The following is a 12,924-nucleotide window of genomic DNA, read 5'->3' as shown; positions in this document are numbered from 1 at the left end:
TTCATAAAAAAACTGTGGTGTCCAGTGGAGCTGACGTGGCCGTAAACGTCATGACAACAAAGCGCCGCAGGCTGTGGGCTCCTCCTGTGGACGTCTGCACATCCCACTAGAGCAGAGGTTTTTTTACATTTGGACCAAACCACGACGCGACGCTGCCCAATCCGTGTGTCATTCGTCATTTATTTTTCAAAATAAAACCAAAAATAATAATTATTTTCTTCATTATTTATCTCCAAAACCAAAATGAAAAAACGGATAATGATTTGTTTTTTCAGTTTTGTGTTGAAATGAATAATGGAAAAAAACAGATAACGGTCGTTTCCTGAATTGGCTGAGCCCCGGGACTGACACGTGTGGAGGGCGGGGCTTGGTCGCTCTCTCCAGTTCTATATAATACCGCCATGATTTCTGTAACCTGCAGAAGAACAAACAAAGCACCCCATTCATTTATTCATTTATTTATTCATCCATTCATAAGAATAAGCAACAGTAGTTTGTGATGTGACTGAGTGAGTTAACATTAGCACCATTTAAACTCGAGAAAAATAATATTTACATCCAGTTTATTATCACTTTGTTTTAAATAAAAAGGACATACCTGGAATATGACACAATTTTTTTGTGTCTCTGTGCTTAGGGCTCCCCTCTTATTTCTGCTAAAAAAGACGTAGGTTAACACATGTATGTCTATGGCATTTTCTGCTTCACTTAGGCAAATGTGTTATCCATTTTTTCCATTATGATTTTTTATTCATCATTATCTGTTTTGTTTTGTTTTGTTTTTTTGTTTTTTTTTTTTTTTTTTGTTTTGTTTTTTGTTTTAGAGACAAATAATAAAGTTTATTTTATTTTATTTTTTATTATTATTTTTTTATTCAATATTTTAGCAGGTAAGTCAGAAGTCAGTTGAGCACACCTTCTCATTTACAATGACGACCTGACCAAGAGGCAATATCAAACAAAAGCACAAAGAGAAAACATTCACACAGCAACTATAACATGAAACAGTGAATAGAAATATAAGACAGTAAAACATTTGCAGATTAAAAATATAAAAGTGTTAAAAGACTGTGCAATGATCCTGTAAAATACTCTGGATGGAGTTTTTAAAAGTTGACAGAGGTAAAAACAAACTAAGTTTTAAAGTGTGTTGAAGGTGGTTCCAGTCACTGCTGCAGAAAACTGAAATGAGGAACGGCCGAAAGCTGCGACGGCTTAAGGAACGACCAGGGTTGTGTATCTGTTGGAGCGCAGTGTGTGTGTGTGTGTGTGTGTGTGTGTGTGTGTATCTGTTGGAGCGCAGTGTGTGTGTGTGTGTGTGTGTGTGTGTGTGTGTTGTGGTGTGTGTGTGTGTATCTGTTGGAGCGCAGTGTGTGTGTGTGTGTGTGTGTGTGTGTGTGTTGGAGTGCAGTGTGTGTGTGTGTGTTGTGTGTGTGTTGGAGCGCAGTGTGTGTGTGTGTGTGTGTGTTGGAGCGCAGTGTGTCTGTGTGTGTTGGAGCGCAGTGTGTCTGTGTGTGTGTGTGTTGGAGTGCAGTGTGTGTGTGTGTGTGTTTGGAGCGCAGTGTGTGTGTTGGAGCGCAGTGTGTGTGTGTGTGTGTGTGTGTGTGTGTGTTGGAGCGCAGTGTGTCTGTGTGTGTTGGAGCGCAGTGTGTCTGTGTGTGTGTGTGTTGGAGTGCAGTGTGTGTGTGTGTGTGTGTGTTGGAGCGCAGTGTGTGTGTGTGTGTGTGTGTGTGTGTTGGAGCGCAGTGTGTCTGTGTGTGTGGAGCGCAGTGTGTCTGTGTGTGTGTGTGTGTGTGTGTGTGAGTGGCAGTGTGTGTGTTGTGTGTGTGTGTGTGTGTGTTGGAGTGCATGTGTGTGTGTGTGTGTGTGTGTGTGTGTGTGTTGGAGTGCAGTGTGTGTGTGTGTGTGTGTGTGTGTGTGTTGGAGTGCAGTGTGTGTGTGTGTGTGTGTGTGTGTGTTGGAGTGCAGTGTGTGTGTGTGTGTGTGTGTGTGTGTGTGTGTGTGTTGTGAGTGCAGTGTGTGTGTGTGTGTGTGTGTGTGTGTGTTGGAGTGCAGTGTGTGTGTGTGTGTGTGTGTGTGTGTGTGTGTTGGAGTGCAGTGTGTGTGTGTGTGTGTGTGTGTGGAGTGCAGTGTGTGTGTGTGTGTGTGTGTGTGTGTGTGGAGTGCAGTGTGTGTGTGTGTGTGTGTGTGTGTGTGTGTTGGAGTGCAGTGTGTGTGTGTGTGTGTGTGTGTGTGTGTGTGTGTGTGTGTGAGTGTGTGTGTGTGTGTGTGTGTGTGTTGGAGTGCAGTGTGTGTGTGTGTGTGTGTGTGTGTGTGTTGGAGTGCAGTGTGCGTGTGTGTGTGTGTGTGTGTGTGTGTTGTGTGTGCGTGCGTGTGTGTGTGTGTGTGTGTGTGTGTGTGTGTGTGTGTGTTGGAGTGCAGTGTGTGTGTGTGTGTGTGTGTTGGAGTGCAGTGTGTGTGTGTGTGTGTGCGTGCGTGTGCGTGTGCGTGTGTGTGTGTGTGTGTGTGTGTGTGTACGGAGTTTTACCAATTTATAAATGAACAATAACCTGTTTGGAAGAACAAAAGAAAGAATGACACACAGATTGTGCCCAGTCCAACGTGTATCACCGACTGAGAACATCAGACTGGAGAAGGAGTGTGCAGGGTATTATTATTACTGGGTATTATTAAGAAGTTGGCGATACGATACATACCTTGATACATGGGCCACGATACGATACATATCTCGATACAGTGAGCTTACGATTCAATATGAATCAACACAATATATTTCAAATCGATTTGATACAGTCCAATAAAAATAAAGGCTAAATCATGTCTGTGACACTAAAAGTCTTTGTTAAACCACTTCTTGTGCAAAATTTATATCAAAAACACAAACATTTTAATCAGTGAAAATGTGAAATGTGTCACATAAAGAGTTTCCTTCCTCTAAACAAACAACAAAACTGTAGCTGTAATGAAATAACTAAGTAAAATACACAAAAAAAAGCTCTTGATGATATATCGATACAACAGCCCACGATATCAATACTGTATCATCACATTAAACGATACGATATATCGACGCAGTGACCTTTTAAATCCAGGAGAATCATTCCAAGTACAACTTCAGAAGGTGAATGAGAAGAAGGTACGAGAACATGATTAAAAGCTGGGAGAAGTCCAGTTTGCAGGTCTGCTTCAAGTTCAGACTAAAGGCTTTCTCTTGTGTGTTTTTCTGTTCCGGTGGTTGTGTCTCTCCCACACGGCACAGTCAGACTCCTCTTTAAATATTAATCTTTGTAATAAAACGTAATTGGTGCGGCTCAGTGCACATGCTCTGCTCTGTGACGCGTTTAGGGAACAGCGCTGCCTGGGAATCCACAGCATCAATGTTTAACCACACAGATGGACAAGAGGCAGAAGAAGACCAGGAAGACCAGGACGAGCAGAAGAACAGAGGAACAGAGGAACAGAGGAGAGGGTCAGAGGAGAAGAGGGTCAGAGGAGGAGAGGGTCAGAGGAGGAGAGGGTCAGAGGAGAAGAGGAGAAGGTCAGAGGAGTAGAGGAGAAGGTCAGAGGAGAACAGGGTCAGAGGAGTAGAGGGTCAGAGGAGTAGAGGAGAAGGTCAGAGGAGAACAGGGTCAGAGGAGTAGCGGGTCAGAGGAGTAGAGGAGAAGGTCAGAGGAACAGAGGGTCAGAGGAGAAGCGGGTCAGAGGAGTAGAGGGTCAGAGGAGTAGAGGGTCAGAGGAGAAGAGGGTCAGAGGAGTAGAGGGTCAGAGGAGTAGAGGGTCAGAGGAGCAGAGGGTCAGAGGAGCAGAGGGTCAGAGGAGGAGAGGGTCAGAGGAGTAGAGGGTCAGAGGAGTCAGAGGGTCAGAGGAGCAGAGGGTCAGAGGAGCAGAGGGTCAGAGGAGTAGAGGGTCAGAGGAGCAGAGGGTCAGAGGAGCAGAGGGTCAGAGGAGCAGAGGGTCAGAGGAGTAGAGGGTCAGAGGAGTAGAGGGTCAGAGGAGCAGAGGGTCAGAGGAGCAGAGGGTCAGAGGAGCAGAGGGTCAGAGGAGCAGAGGGTCAGAGGAGACACAGCACAAACTGTTTTCTATCATGGACCCAATCTATGAAAGAGCAACAACAAATACACTAGAACTTTTCTGGTGTTCAGACACACTTAAATTCAAGTCACATGATCCTGTGTCAGATGCCCTCCCCGTGTGTCAGATGCCCTCCCCGTGTGTCAGATGCCCTCCCCGTGTGTCAGATGCCCTCCCGTCGTCCTGTCGTGTTTAATATAGTGATGTTCTTATCACAGCGGCGAGTTGGAAATAGGAAGTTGGTTTGGTTTGGGCGGGTCTGACCTCTGACTTCTGTGAATGATTGACGAGGGGAGTCGCGTCGCTGTGGGAAACGGCTGTGTGCGTCACAGTCGAGTTCACCTCAGAGAACAACGTCAACAAATATGTGAAGGAACGCAGAGAAACCAGGTCTGAACCAGGTCTAAACAGGAGCTAGAGATTTAGGAGATTTAGGAGATTTAGTCCTGCTTTAGTCCTGCTTTAGTCCTGCTTCAGTCCTGCTTCAGTCCTGCTTTAGTCCTGCTTCAGTCCTGCTTTAGTCCTGCTTCAGTCCTGCTTTAGTCCTGCTTCAGTCCTGCCTTAGTTCTGGTTTACTCCTGGTTTAGTTCTGGTATAGTTCTGGTTTAGTCCTGGTTTAGTCCTGGTTTAGTCCTGGTTTAGTCCTGCTTCAGTCCCGCTTCAGTCCTGTTTCAGTCCTGCTTTAGTTCTGGTTTACTCCTGGTTTAGTCCTGCTTTAGTTCTGGTTTAGTCCTTCTTCAGTCCTGCTTTAGTCCTGGTTTAGTTCTACTTTAGTCCTGGTTTAGTTCTACTTTAGTCCTGGTCTCTGGCCCATGTCAGTGGTGATGTAGTGGCAGTTTGTTTCATATTCAAACCTTGGAGATGTTTCAGCAGTTTGGGGCTGTGTTTCAGTCCTTATATGTGCTCAAACTTCACATCTCGCTTTGTTGAAGAACATCAGAGGAGCCAGGTTTAATGAAGGAAACATCAGATCTGCAGATTTAACTGCTCATAGTTAATATGAAGCTATGTCATTAATATTCTATTGTAATTTGAACGCAGCCTTTTCTTCTCTTATAGGAACTGGCTGGAAGATTTTGACTTTATACTTCATAAACATAAGACCTGTGTGTGTCCAGAGATGAGGCAAACCTGTTCAGATCAAATACAAATGATTTATGGTGCGTTTAACTATCTGACTCGGAGGTCCAACGGCATTGCCTAGTGATATGCACCGACACACCTCCTTTCCTCGGATGGTGGAACTCGGAAGAACTCAGAGAAGACCAAGCAAGGATTCCAAGACAGAATCTAAGGTGTCTGTGCCCAGTGTCACATGTTTAGTATGAAGTGTTTTCATTGTGTTAGGAGCTTTGGTGATTTAAATGACAATTTCAGTCATTCAAATTACTGCAGTACCTTACGGTGTTGTGGTCGGTGTTGTGGCGGTCGGTGTTGTTTTAAGTGGGTGGTGCTAAATGTCCCTTAAGTCGATAACAAAAGATAAACAACAACAGTAAGAGTTTTCTGGGCGGCATCCACATTTTTCTCCAAGTCGGACACGCAAAACTGGACCAGGACGACCAGCGTGTTAGCTATGTCCTTTCATATATTCTGTCTATGTGTGAAACATAATGAAACACTTGAAGCGAGGACATGTTGTCATATCACAGATCCAAGTGGGGGACAGATGGATAATCGAACACACCATTAGTCTTCAAAAACAGTTGGCATTAGTGCTGTAGTCAAGACGGCACTTAACAAGACCAAGACCAGTTTGAGACCACAAGGTCCCAAGACCAGGACAAGACCGAGACCTTTGAGGGTTGAGACCGAGACAAGACTAAGACTTTTAAAGACCAAGACCAAGACAAGACCGAGACCCATCAAGACAAAATCAAATCCATCTTTGTCATTTCCTACATTTATTTGTATTTTACAGTTATTTTGGCACATTTATATCAATGTTTTTTTATAAATCTATCACCATTCTATTTGATTAATGTTCATTTAAGCTTAAAATAAGCCAAGCAAACTGTGCTGCACTGAAACACTCTGCACCTCTTTTTTGGACCCTCACCCACAGTTTGAGAACCTCTTCTTCAATCCCACTTCCACTGGAACTTTACACAAAACAACTTCAAAGTTTCAAACTAGTTTTTTTCAAGTTCATAACATTTACAGTGACATTCTCTTACTGGTTTTGCAGTGATATTTAGCCTCTGCACATTTACCAGCCATAATGAAATATGATCACAGTCATTGAGTGTCAGACCTTGAGTCCGAGACAAGACCAAGTCCAGGCGTCATCAAGACCGAGACAAGACCAAGATCAAATGCCTTCAAGACCAAGACCAAATGTGCTCGAATCCGAGACGAGATGAAGATCGTAAAAAAGCAGTTTCGAGGTCTTTCGAGGTCGAGTCTAAAGACAAAGACCGATCTGGAGTACTGTGACACTAATGATCATGATGTCACATTTATTTATTTCCTAATTCTGTGTTTTGGTTCAAGATGATTATCCACTCAGGAACAGAATGAGGTGGACAGTTTGCTGAAATGCTAAAATGTTGAAAGATTTTTGGTTTAAAACTAAAATGCCTCTCTCTGATCTGAATGGTCAGTCCCTAAACCCCAGTCCTCCAGCCAATCCTGACTCAGTGCTAGTGCAGCTTCTGCAGCTCAAGGAGGGCTTACTGGAGGTTCTGAGCTTCACGTGAGACATGTTCTGTCCATAAACTGATGTGTGTACGTGAGCTCGATGTGCAGAGGTGAAGAGGGGGAATTCTGATGCAGCCCTTTCCCAGTTTACCTCCTGCCTCACCAACAGACACCAGTTCATCCACATCAACCACTGCAAGTCCCCATCACCCACTCACTCAAGGAGCTCCCCAAGGTTCAGTTCTCAGCCTTCTCCTCTTCATACTCTACTTCCTCCCCCTCGGTCCCATTATCTGCTCACCATTGTTTTTGTATTTACGGAGACTTGTCGTGTGGCAGCATGGGTGACATGGGCTTGAGGGCAGAGCCTTGCACAGACTTCTACTGCTAACCATAATGAGGGTTTGAATGGGGCCCAGGAGAGATCACTAGATTACTCAAACATGAATGGATGACAGCTAAAACCTCTTCAGACGTGTTTTTGAGAGGAGACAGTGGTAGAACATGGAGGAAAGCTCCAAAAAGTTGGTTTTAAGGCTGTGTCAACCCAGGTCCAGTTGTGATTGTAGAAGCTTTTGAAACAGTGAGCGGCAGGACACACTCAGCGCCTTTAACACTTCGAATGAGTTTGTGAATGAGCGACGTTTTGTCTCCTGGTTCTAGTTTTGATCACAGACAAACATGAGCCCAAACACATGAGTGAAATGTTGTGAAACTTTCAACTCATTTGTGCAATTATTGAGAAAGACGAACAGCTGAAAGGGCTCACAGCTGAGAACACAAACACCAGGCCAAGAATCACACTTTCACTTACCTCCAACACTCCACACCACTTAGTCCTGGTTTAGACCTGGTTTAGTCCTGGTTTAGACCTGTGTTAGTCCTGGTTTAGTCCTGGGTTTAGACCTGTGTTAGTCCTGGTTTAGTTCTGGTTTAGACCTATGTTAGTCCTGGTTTAGATCTGGTTTAGTCCTGGTTTAGTCTTGGTTTAGACCCATATTAGTCCTGATTTAGACCTGGTTTAGAACTGGTTTACACCTGGCTTAGATAGTAAAATCTTTTTTTTATTTATTTATTTTTCTTTAAAATATTTAATTTGAAACAGAATTCCTCACGAGTTGCTCCAGGTTCCAAGTCCAAAAGTCAGATTTAAAGATAAGAATCATAAAGTTTTATTGCAGATCATAAACCTAAAGCTTTTCAGGAACAGTAATGAAATAAGGACTAAACCTGGATTAAACCAGGACTAAACCAGGACTAAACAAAGTCTGAACCCAGATTAAACCAAGACTAAAGCCATGTTGAAACTAAGGGGGAAAAAAGAACTAAACTCTGTTATAAACCAGGAGCAAACAAGATCTAAATCAGGACTAAGTGTAACTGAAACTCAGTGTAAATCTTTAGTTCCCCCATTGTCCCTCTGATAATGGACTGGACACCTGCATGGTCTCTGTGCCCCTGCAATAATGGACTGAATACCTACATAGTCTCATTATTCTTGTGATAATGGACTGGGCACCTGCATGGTCCCTATGTCCCTGTGATAATGGACTGGGCACCTGCATGGTTTGTTTTCCTTTGAAGTTCAGGTGAGAGACATTTTCATCACTTAGAAAAGCACACGCAGAGTTCCAACCTTCAGGAAGCTGGATCTGTTCCAGCTCAAATTTGAATGTGTCATTCACCGCGTGGTCACTGGGACAAGTGCAAGACATGTATTTTAGGTTTTAGCCCTGATTCCAAAGCCAAAAATAATATTACTCAACTCCAAGTACAAAGAAGTGACCTAAAAATAAGGAAAGTGTAAAAAGTATTGGAGGAAAGCACAGGAAATGTACAGAATGTGATGTTTTCAAAGGACAAATGAGACAAACTAAATCAAACGTGAAGGAGCTGCAAGAAACACAAATGTTCAAATCATTTCAGATTGTCACATAAAGATTTTGTCACTTTAGACTCACTCACAGAGGAAGCACAACTTTTACTCAAGTACGAGTACTGTTACACTGTCTCATATATTACTCGAGTAAGAGTACTGTTAATATTATTTAAGTAGGAGTAAAAGTATGGAGTCTGAAAATTACTCTGAGAAGAACAATTTTATCCAAAAGTTACTCGAGTAAATGTGAATAAGCAGCGTTTAACATAATGCCAACTGTATGAGATTAAACTGAACAATCTCAATAAAGTTTACTCTTTTATTTCAATATTTTTAAATGTATATATTTACTGAAAGTGTAAAGAGTGATTTTTTGTTGCATCTGTTTTATGTTTGTGCAGTTGTCAGATGATGGAGCTGAAAGACAAACTGAGATTAGACTTAAACATGGAAATAATTTAAAGTCGTGCTCTGGTCTGCTTTATGAGCCATAAACAGCAGGACTACAGTGGGTCTCAAACTGCGGTGCGCGGGCCCCTGGAAGCGTCTGTGGCACATGTCACCAGAGTGAAAATTGGACCATGTCCTGATCTGTGTTTAGTGTCACTGTTTGATCAAAACAGTGAAGCTGTGTCCTGCGGCCCTCAGGTCTATGTGTGTGTGTGTGTGTGTGTGTGTGTGTGTGTGTGTGCGTGTGTGCGTGTGTGTGTGCGTGTGTGTGTGTGTGTGTGTGTGTGCGTGTGCGTGTGTGTGTGTGTGCGTGTGCGTGTGCGTGTGTGTGTGTGTGTGCGTGTGCGTGTGTGCGGGTGTGCGTGCGCGTGTGTGTGTGTGCGTGTGTGTGTGTGTGCGTGTGTGTTGTGTGTGTGTGTGTGCGCGTGTGCGTGCGTGTGTGCGTGTGTGCGTGTGTGCGTGTGTGCGTGTGTGCGTGTGTGTGTGTGTGCGGGTGTGCGTGTGTGTGCGTGTGTGCAACTTGGCCCCTCACTCTGTGTGTTATTCAGGATGGTACACATGTTTATTATATTATACACATAGATGATAAGATATATAACATATATATGATGACATATATATGATGACATATATATGATGACATATATATGATGACATATATATGATGACATATATGACCCATATGTGTTATATAGATGACATGTGTAGTGTACAGTGTGTGTACAGCGTCTCACCTCGTCCTTCGCTCTGTATGTTGCTCAGGATGTTGGAGTAGTTGATGGGGGTCTTGTTCTCCTCAAACACCAGTTCTTCTAGAGTGACATTGACCCCCTGCAGTTCCGTGTACAGCCCCTCGATGGCAAAGTAGCACGGCCGGTCGTCCACTTTGTTGTCGCTGAACACGAGCATGACGTGCTCTCTCCAGCCGAAGTGCTCGCAGAGGCGCAGGGCGAAGCGCCCCAGCTTCTTGTGGGTGGGGCCGGTGTTAGTGATGGACGGGTACACGCCGCCGAAGAACGCTACGGCGGGCGCACCCGCGGTTACCATGGGAACGTCCCAGTGCCCGGCGAACAGCCCCACGGGCGACGCGGCGTAGGAGCAGCCGGGCCCGATGAAGGCCCACGGGTCATAGTCCAACTTCAGGTCCACCGCCATCAGCGGTGCCATGGACTCAGAGCAGATCCCGTGTTTGTCCTGACTTGACTTGAACACGTACGTGAGCAGGTGACCCGGAAGCAGCTGGGGGTCAGAGTTCACCGTGCGCACTGCCCGGTCAATGGCGCTGCCGATACGAGGCCACGCCCACGGGTACTTGGTGTTACTGTGCGGCAGGATGACGGCCAGCGTGATGTTGGGTTTGTTGGTCGGGCTCTGGGGGTGCGGGTGGGGGTGAGGGTCCGGCGGGTGGTTGCGGGTTAGACGCCGCAGTTTGCGACATTGAGTGGAAGCGACAAGGAGGAGCAGGAGCAGACAGAGGGAGGGGCCTCGCGGGGGGCCCATGGTCTCAGAGACATCAATTATTCAAGAGCCTGAGGAAAGACAAGGAGAAATGTCACAGCAACAACATGGACTTAAACAGGACTAGACCAGGACTAAACCAGGACTAAACCAGGATTAAAGCAGGACTAAACCAGGACTAAACCAGGACTAAACCAGAACTCTTTGTGTTGGTCACATCATGCTTCAGTAACTCTCTCTCATTATTGCAGCTCCGGGCTCCTATTGGTCAGCCTCTGAGTGAGTGACAGGTGAATTTAACCAATCACAGACAAGAGTGATCTCTCAGAAGCAGAGGATGACTTGAGATTATAGAGAGGGTATTATGCCATTTTTTTTCTCCCATGTTCTAACAAAGCTAATAAAAACAGGCCTGGAGAGGTTTGAGAGGTCGTCCATGCATGTGAGTATTTTAGCAAACTCTCTATTTAAACCCTCCTTATGGTTCGCAGTACAATTCTGTGGAAGGCTCCACCCTCAAGCCTACATCCCCCATGCTCCCACAAAACAATCCTCCATAAATACACAAAAACATGACACAAAACTGTACACAGCCTCATGACAAACCTGATGTGATGTGCAGTACCACAACTGCCCCAAAACAATCAATTATGTTGTGGTAGTGCTCTGAAGGGGGAGTGATTCAGCACAGGGAGCAAAGGGAGGGGGACTCGGAGCATTGAAAACAAAATTCAAACCTATCAAACGTATGTGATGTGTTAGAATAAACGTCACATACCTGCTCTTTAAACGGGAAATAGAAATAGGAGTCTACATGAGTCGTGATCAAAGTGAAATCGTCTTCTGACTTTGAGAAAACCCAGATCATATGTTGATACTTTTGTGGCACCTCCACTTATAGAGACTTTGCACCGTCACGTGACCCCTATAGCAACCTATTGGTTGTTCTAGACGCTCTCAAAGGGATAAAATGAATCGATTCTTCACTGTTCTTCTGGAAATGACTCATCAGGATCAAACAAGGGAATTATCGTGAAAAAAACGGGAATTATGTCTAGAGAACATAAACCGCGAAGAGATTTCCAATGGTACCATCAAGACACACTCACGTCACTTTCATCACAGTATTTGTTATTTAAATTGTTTCATAGTTTAATGAGAGAAGCACATTTACTAAACTAAAATGTAAAAAGAAAACATTTGCAGTGTGAGTGGCAGTAGAAACTGTATCTTCCAGTGCACATATAAACATGTCACTCGTCGTAGGACCCATGTTTTCTTTATTGTCTTGTTTATCCACAACTATGTCTTCTAGAATGAATCACTTTTTGCGAGTGGATCTTTCTAATGTTCGCGAGGATCTTTTAATGGTCGATTCTTTCGAGGTTCGGCTCACAGACTCTTCGACTCGTGCGCCATGTTGATCACAGGAGCCCAGTGTGGGTTCGTTGAATATAAACTAGTGCGGGTTTTCCTGGATAAATTAATGAAATTTTAGTTCAGTAAATGTGCTTCTTTCATTAAATAAGCTATGAAACAATTTAAATAGCAAATACCTTGATGAAACTTTGGGTGTCTTGATGGTACAATTGGAAATCTCTTCGTGGTTTATTTTTTCTAGCTATAATCCGCATCTTTTTTTCAATAATTCCCTTGTTTGAGCTCCTGATAAGTCATTTCCAGAGGAACAGTGAAGTAACGAATGGTTTTATCCTGTTCAGAGCGTCTAGAACAACCCAATACACAACAAAACCTGCCCATGTTTCTCCGATGCTGCTGTAGTCAATGACATAGTGTGTCCGGTGTCATGGCGGTTGCTACAGGGGTCATGTGACAATGCAAAGCCTCTATAAGCTATTCAAACATTAGGAGAAATAAAGCTCCTACATTACACTAAAGTGACTTTCATGAACTTTAAATCATGTTCTAAAGATGTTACCTTCTCAAAAATGAACCTGGAGATGTGTTTTGTTTCATTCACATGACATGACATCACAAGGTGGAACAGTGTTTTCTGTGTGAGAGAAGAACTCAGCCTAAATGTGCAGGGTTTGTGTGTTAAACATGTGTGAATGAAACAAAACAAAACTCCGGATCTGTTTGTGATGATGAAACACCAACAGAACATCGACCAGAAAACAGAGACATATGAGCCCTTTAAACGTTCATTCCACCAAACTCCAGACTCACCTCTCCTTCCATCGTTTGGCCCATGTGTTCTTCTCTGGAATCCACTCTCTTTAATTCCAATAGTCCTGGTTTAGTCCTGGTTTAGTCCTGGTTTAGTCCTGTTGCACTTTTGTTTTCCTTAGTCTCCAAAGTGTCTCAGAAGCAAATTGTTCACATTGTTTTGTTTCTTGGGGAAAAAAAAATAAAATTAATTAATTCCTGTTTTGGCCAAAGTTGAATTCAACATTAGTTCTGGA

The 12,924-nt window shown here is 44.0% G+C and overlaps 1 protein-coding gene across 3 annotated transcripts in view; it reads right to left on the bottom strand.

Moving 5' to 3' along the window:
• The window catches only part of LOC110157880 (atrial natriuretic peptide receptor 1), a 92,387-nt gene that overhangs the window by 78,736 nt on the left and 727 nt on the right, over positions 1-12,924 (bottom strand). For 2 of the 3 annotated variants that reach the window (XR_008633417.1, XM_055163274.1), the window contains exons 1-2: positions 12,689-12,924; positions 9,775-10,569 (exon numbers count right to left, since the gene is read on the bottom strand). The exon at positions 12,689-12,924 is cut by the window's right edge and continues 727 nt beyond it. Coding sequence is in view for 2 of the 3 variants with exons in the window: in XM_055163274.1 (XP_055019249.1) it covers positions 9,775-10,540 (766 nt within the window). In the remaining variant the exon portion in view is untranslated. The remainder of the gene's footprint in view (positions 1-9,774; positions 10,570-12,688) is intronic. The other variant, XM_055163275.1, reaches the window with a different exon arrangement.

This window comes from Boleophthalmus pectinirostris, unplaced genomic scaffold (genome assembly GCF_026225935.1).
Source record: "Boleophthalmus pectinirostris isolate CB_2022bp ecotype Guang Dong unplaced genomic scaffold, ASM2622593v1 HiC_scaffold_6, whole genome shotgun sequence".
NCBI classification, from domain to species: Eukaryota; Metazoa; Chordata; class Actinopteri; order Gobiiformes; family Gobiidae; genus Boleophthalmus; species Boleophthalmus pectinirostris.
This window is presented reverse-complemented; position numbering and strand designations above follow the sequence as displayed.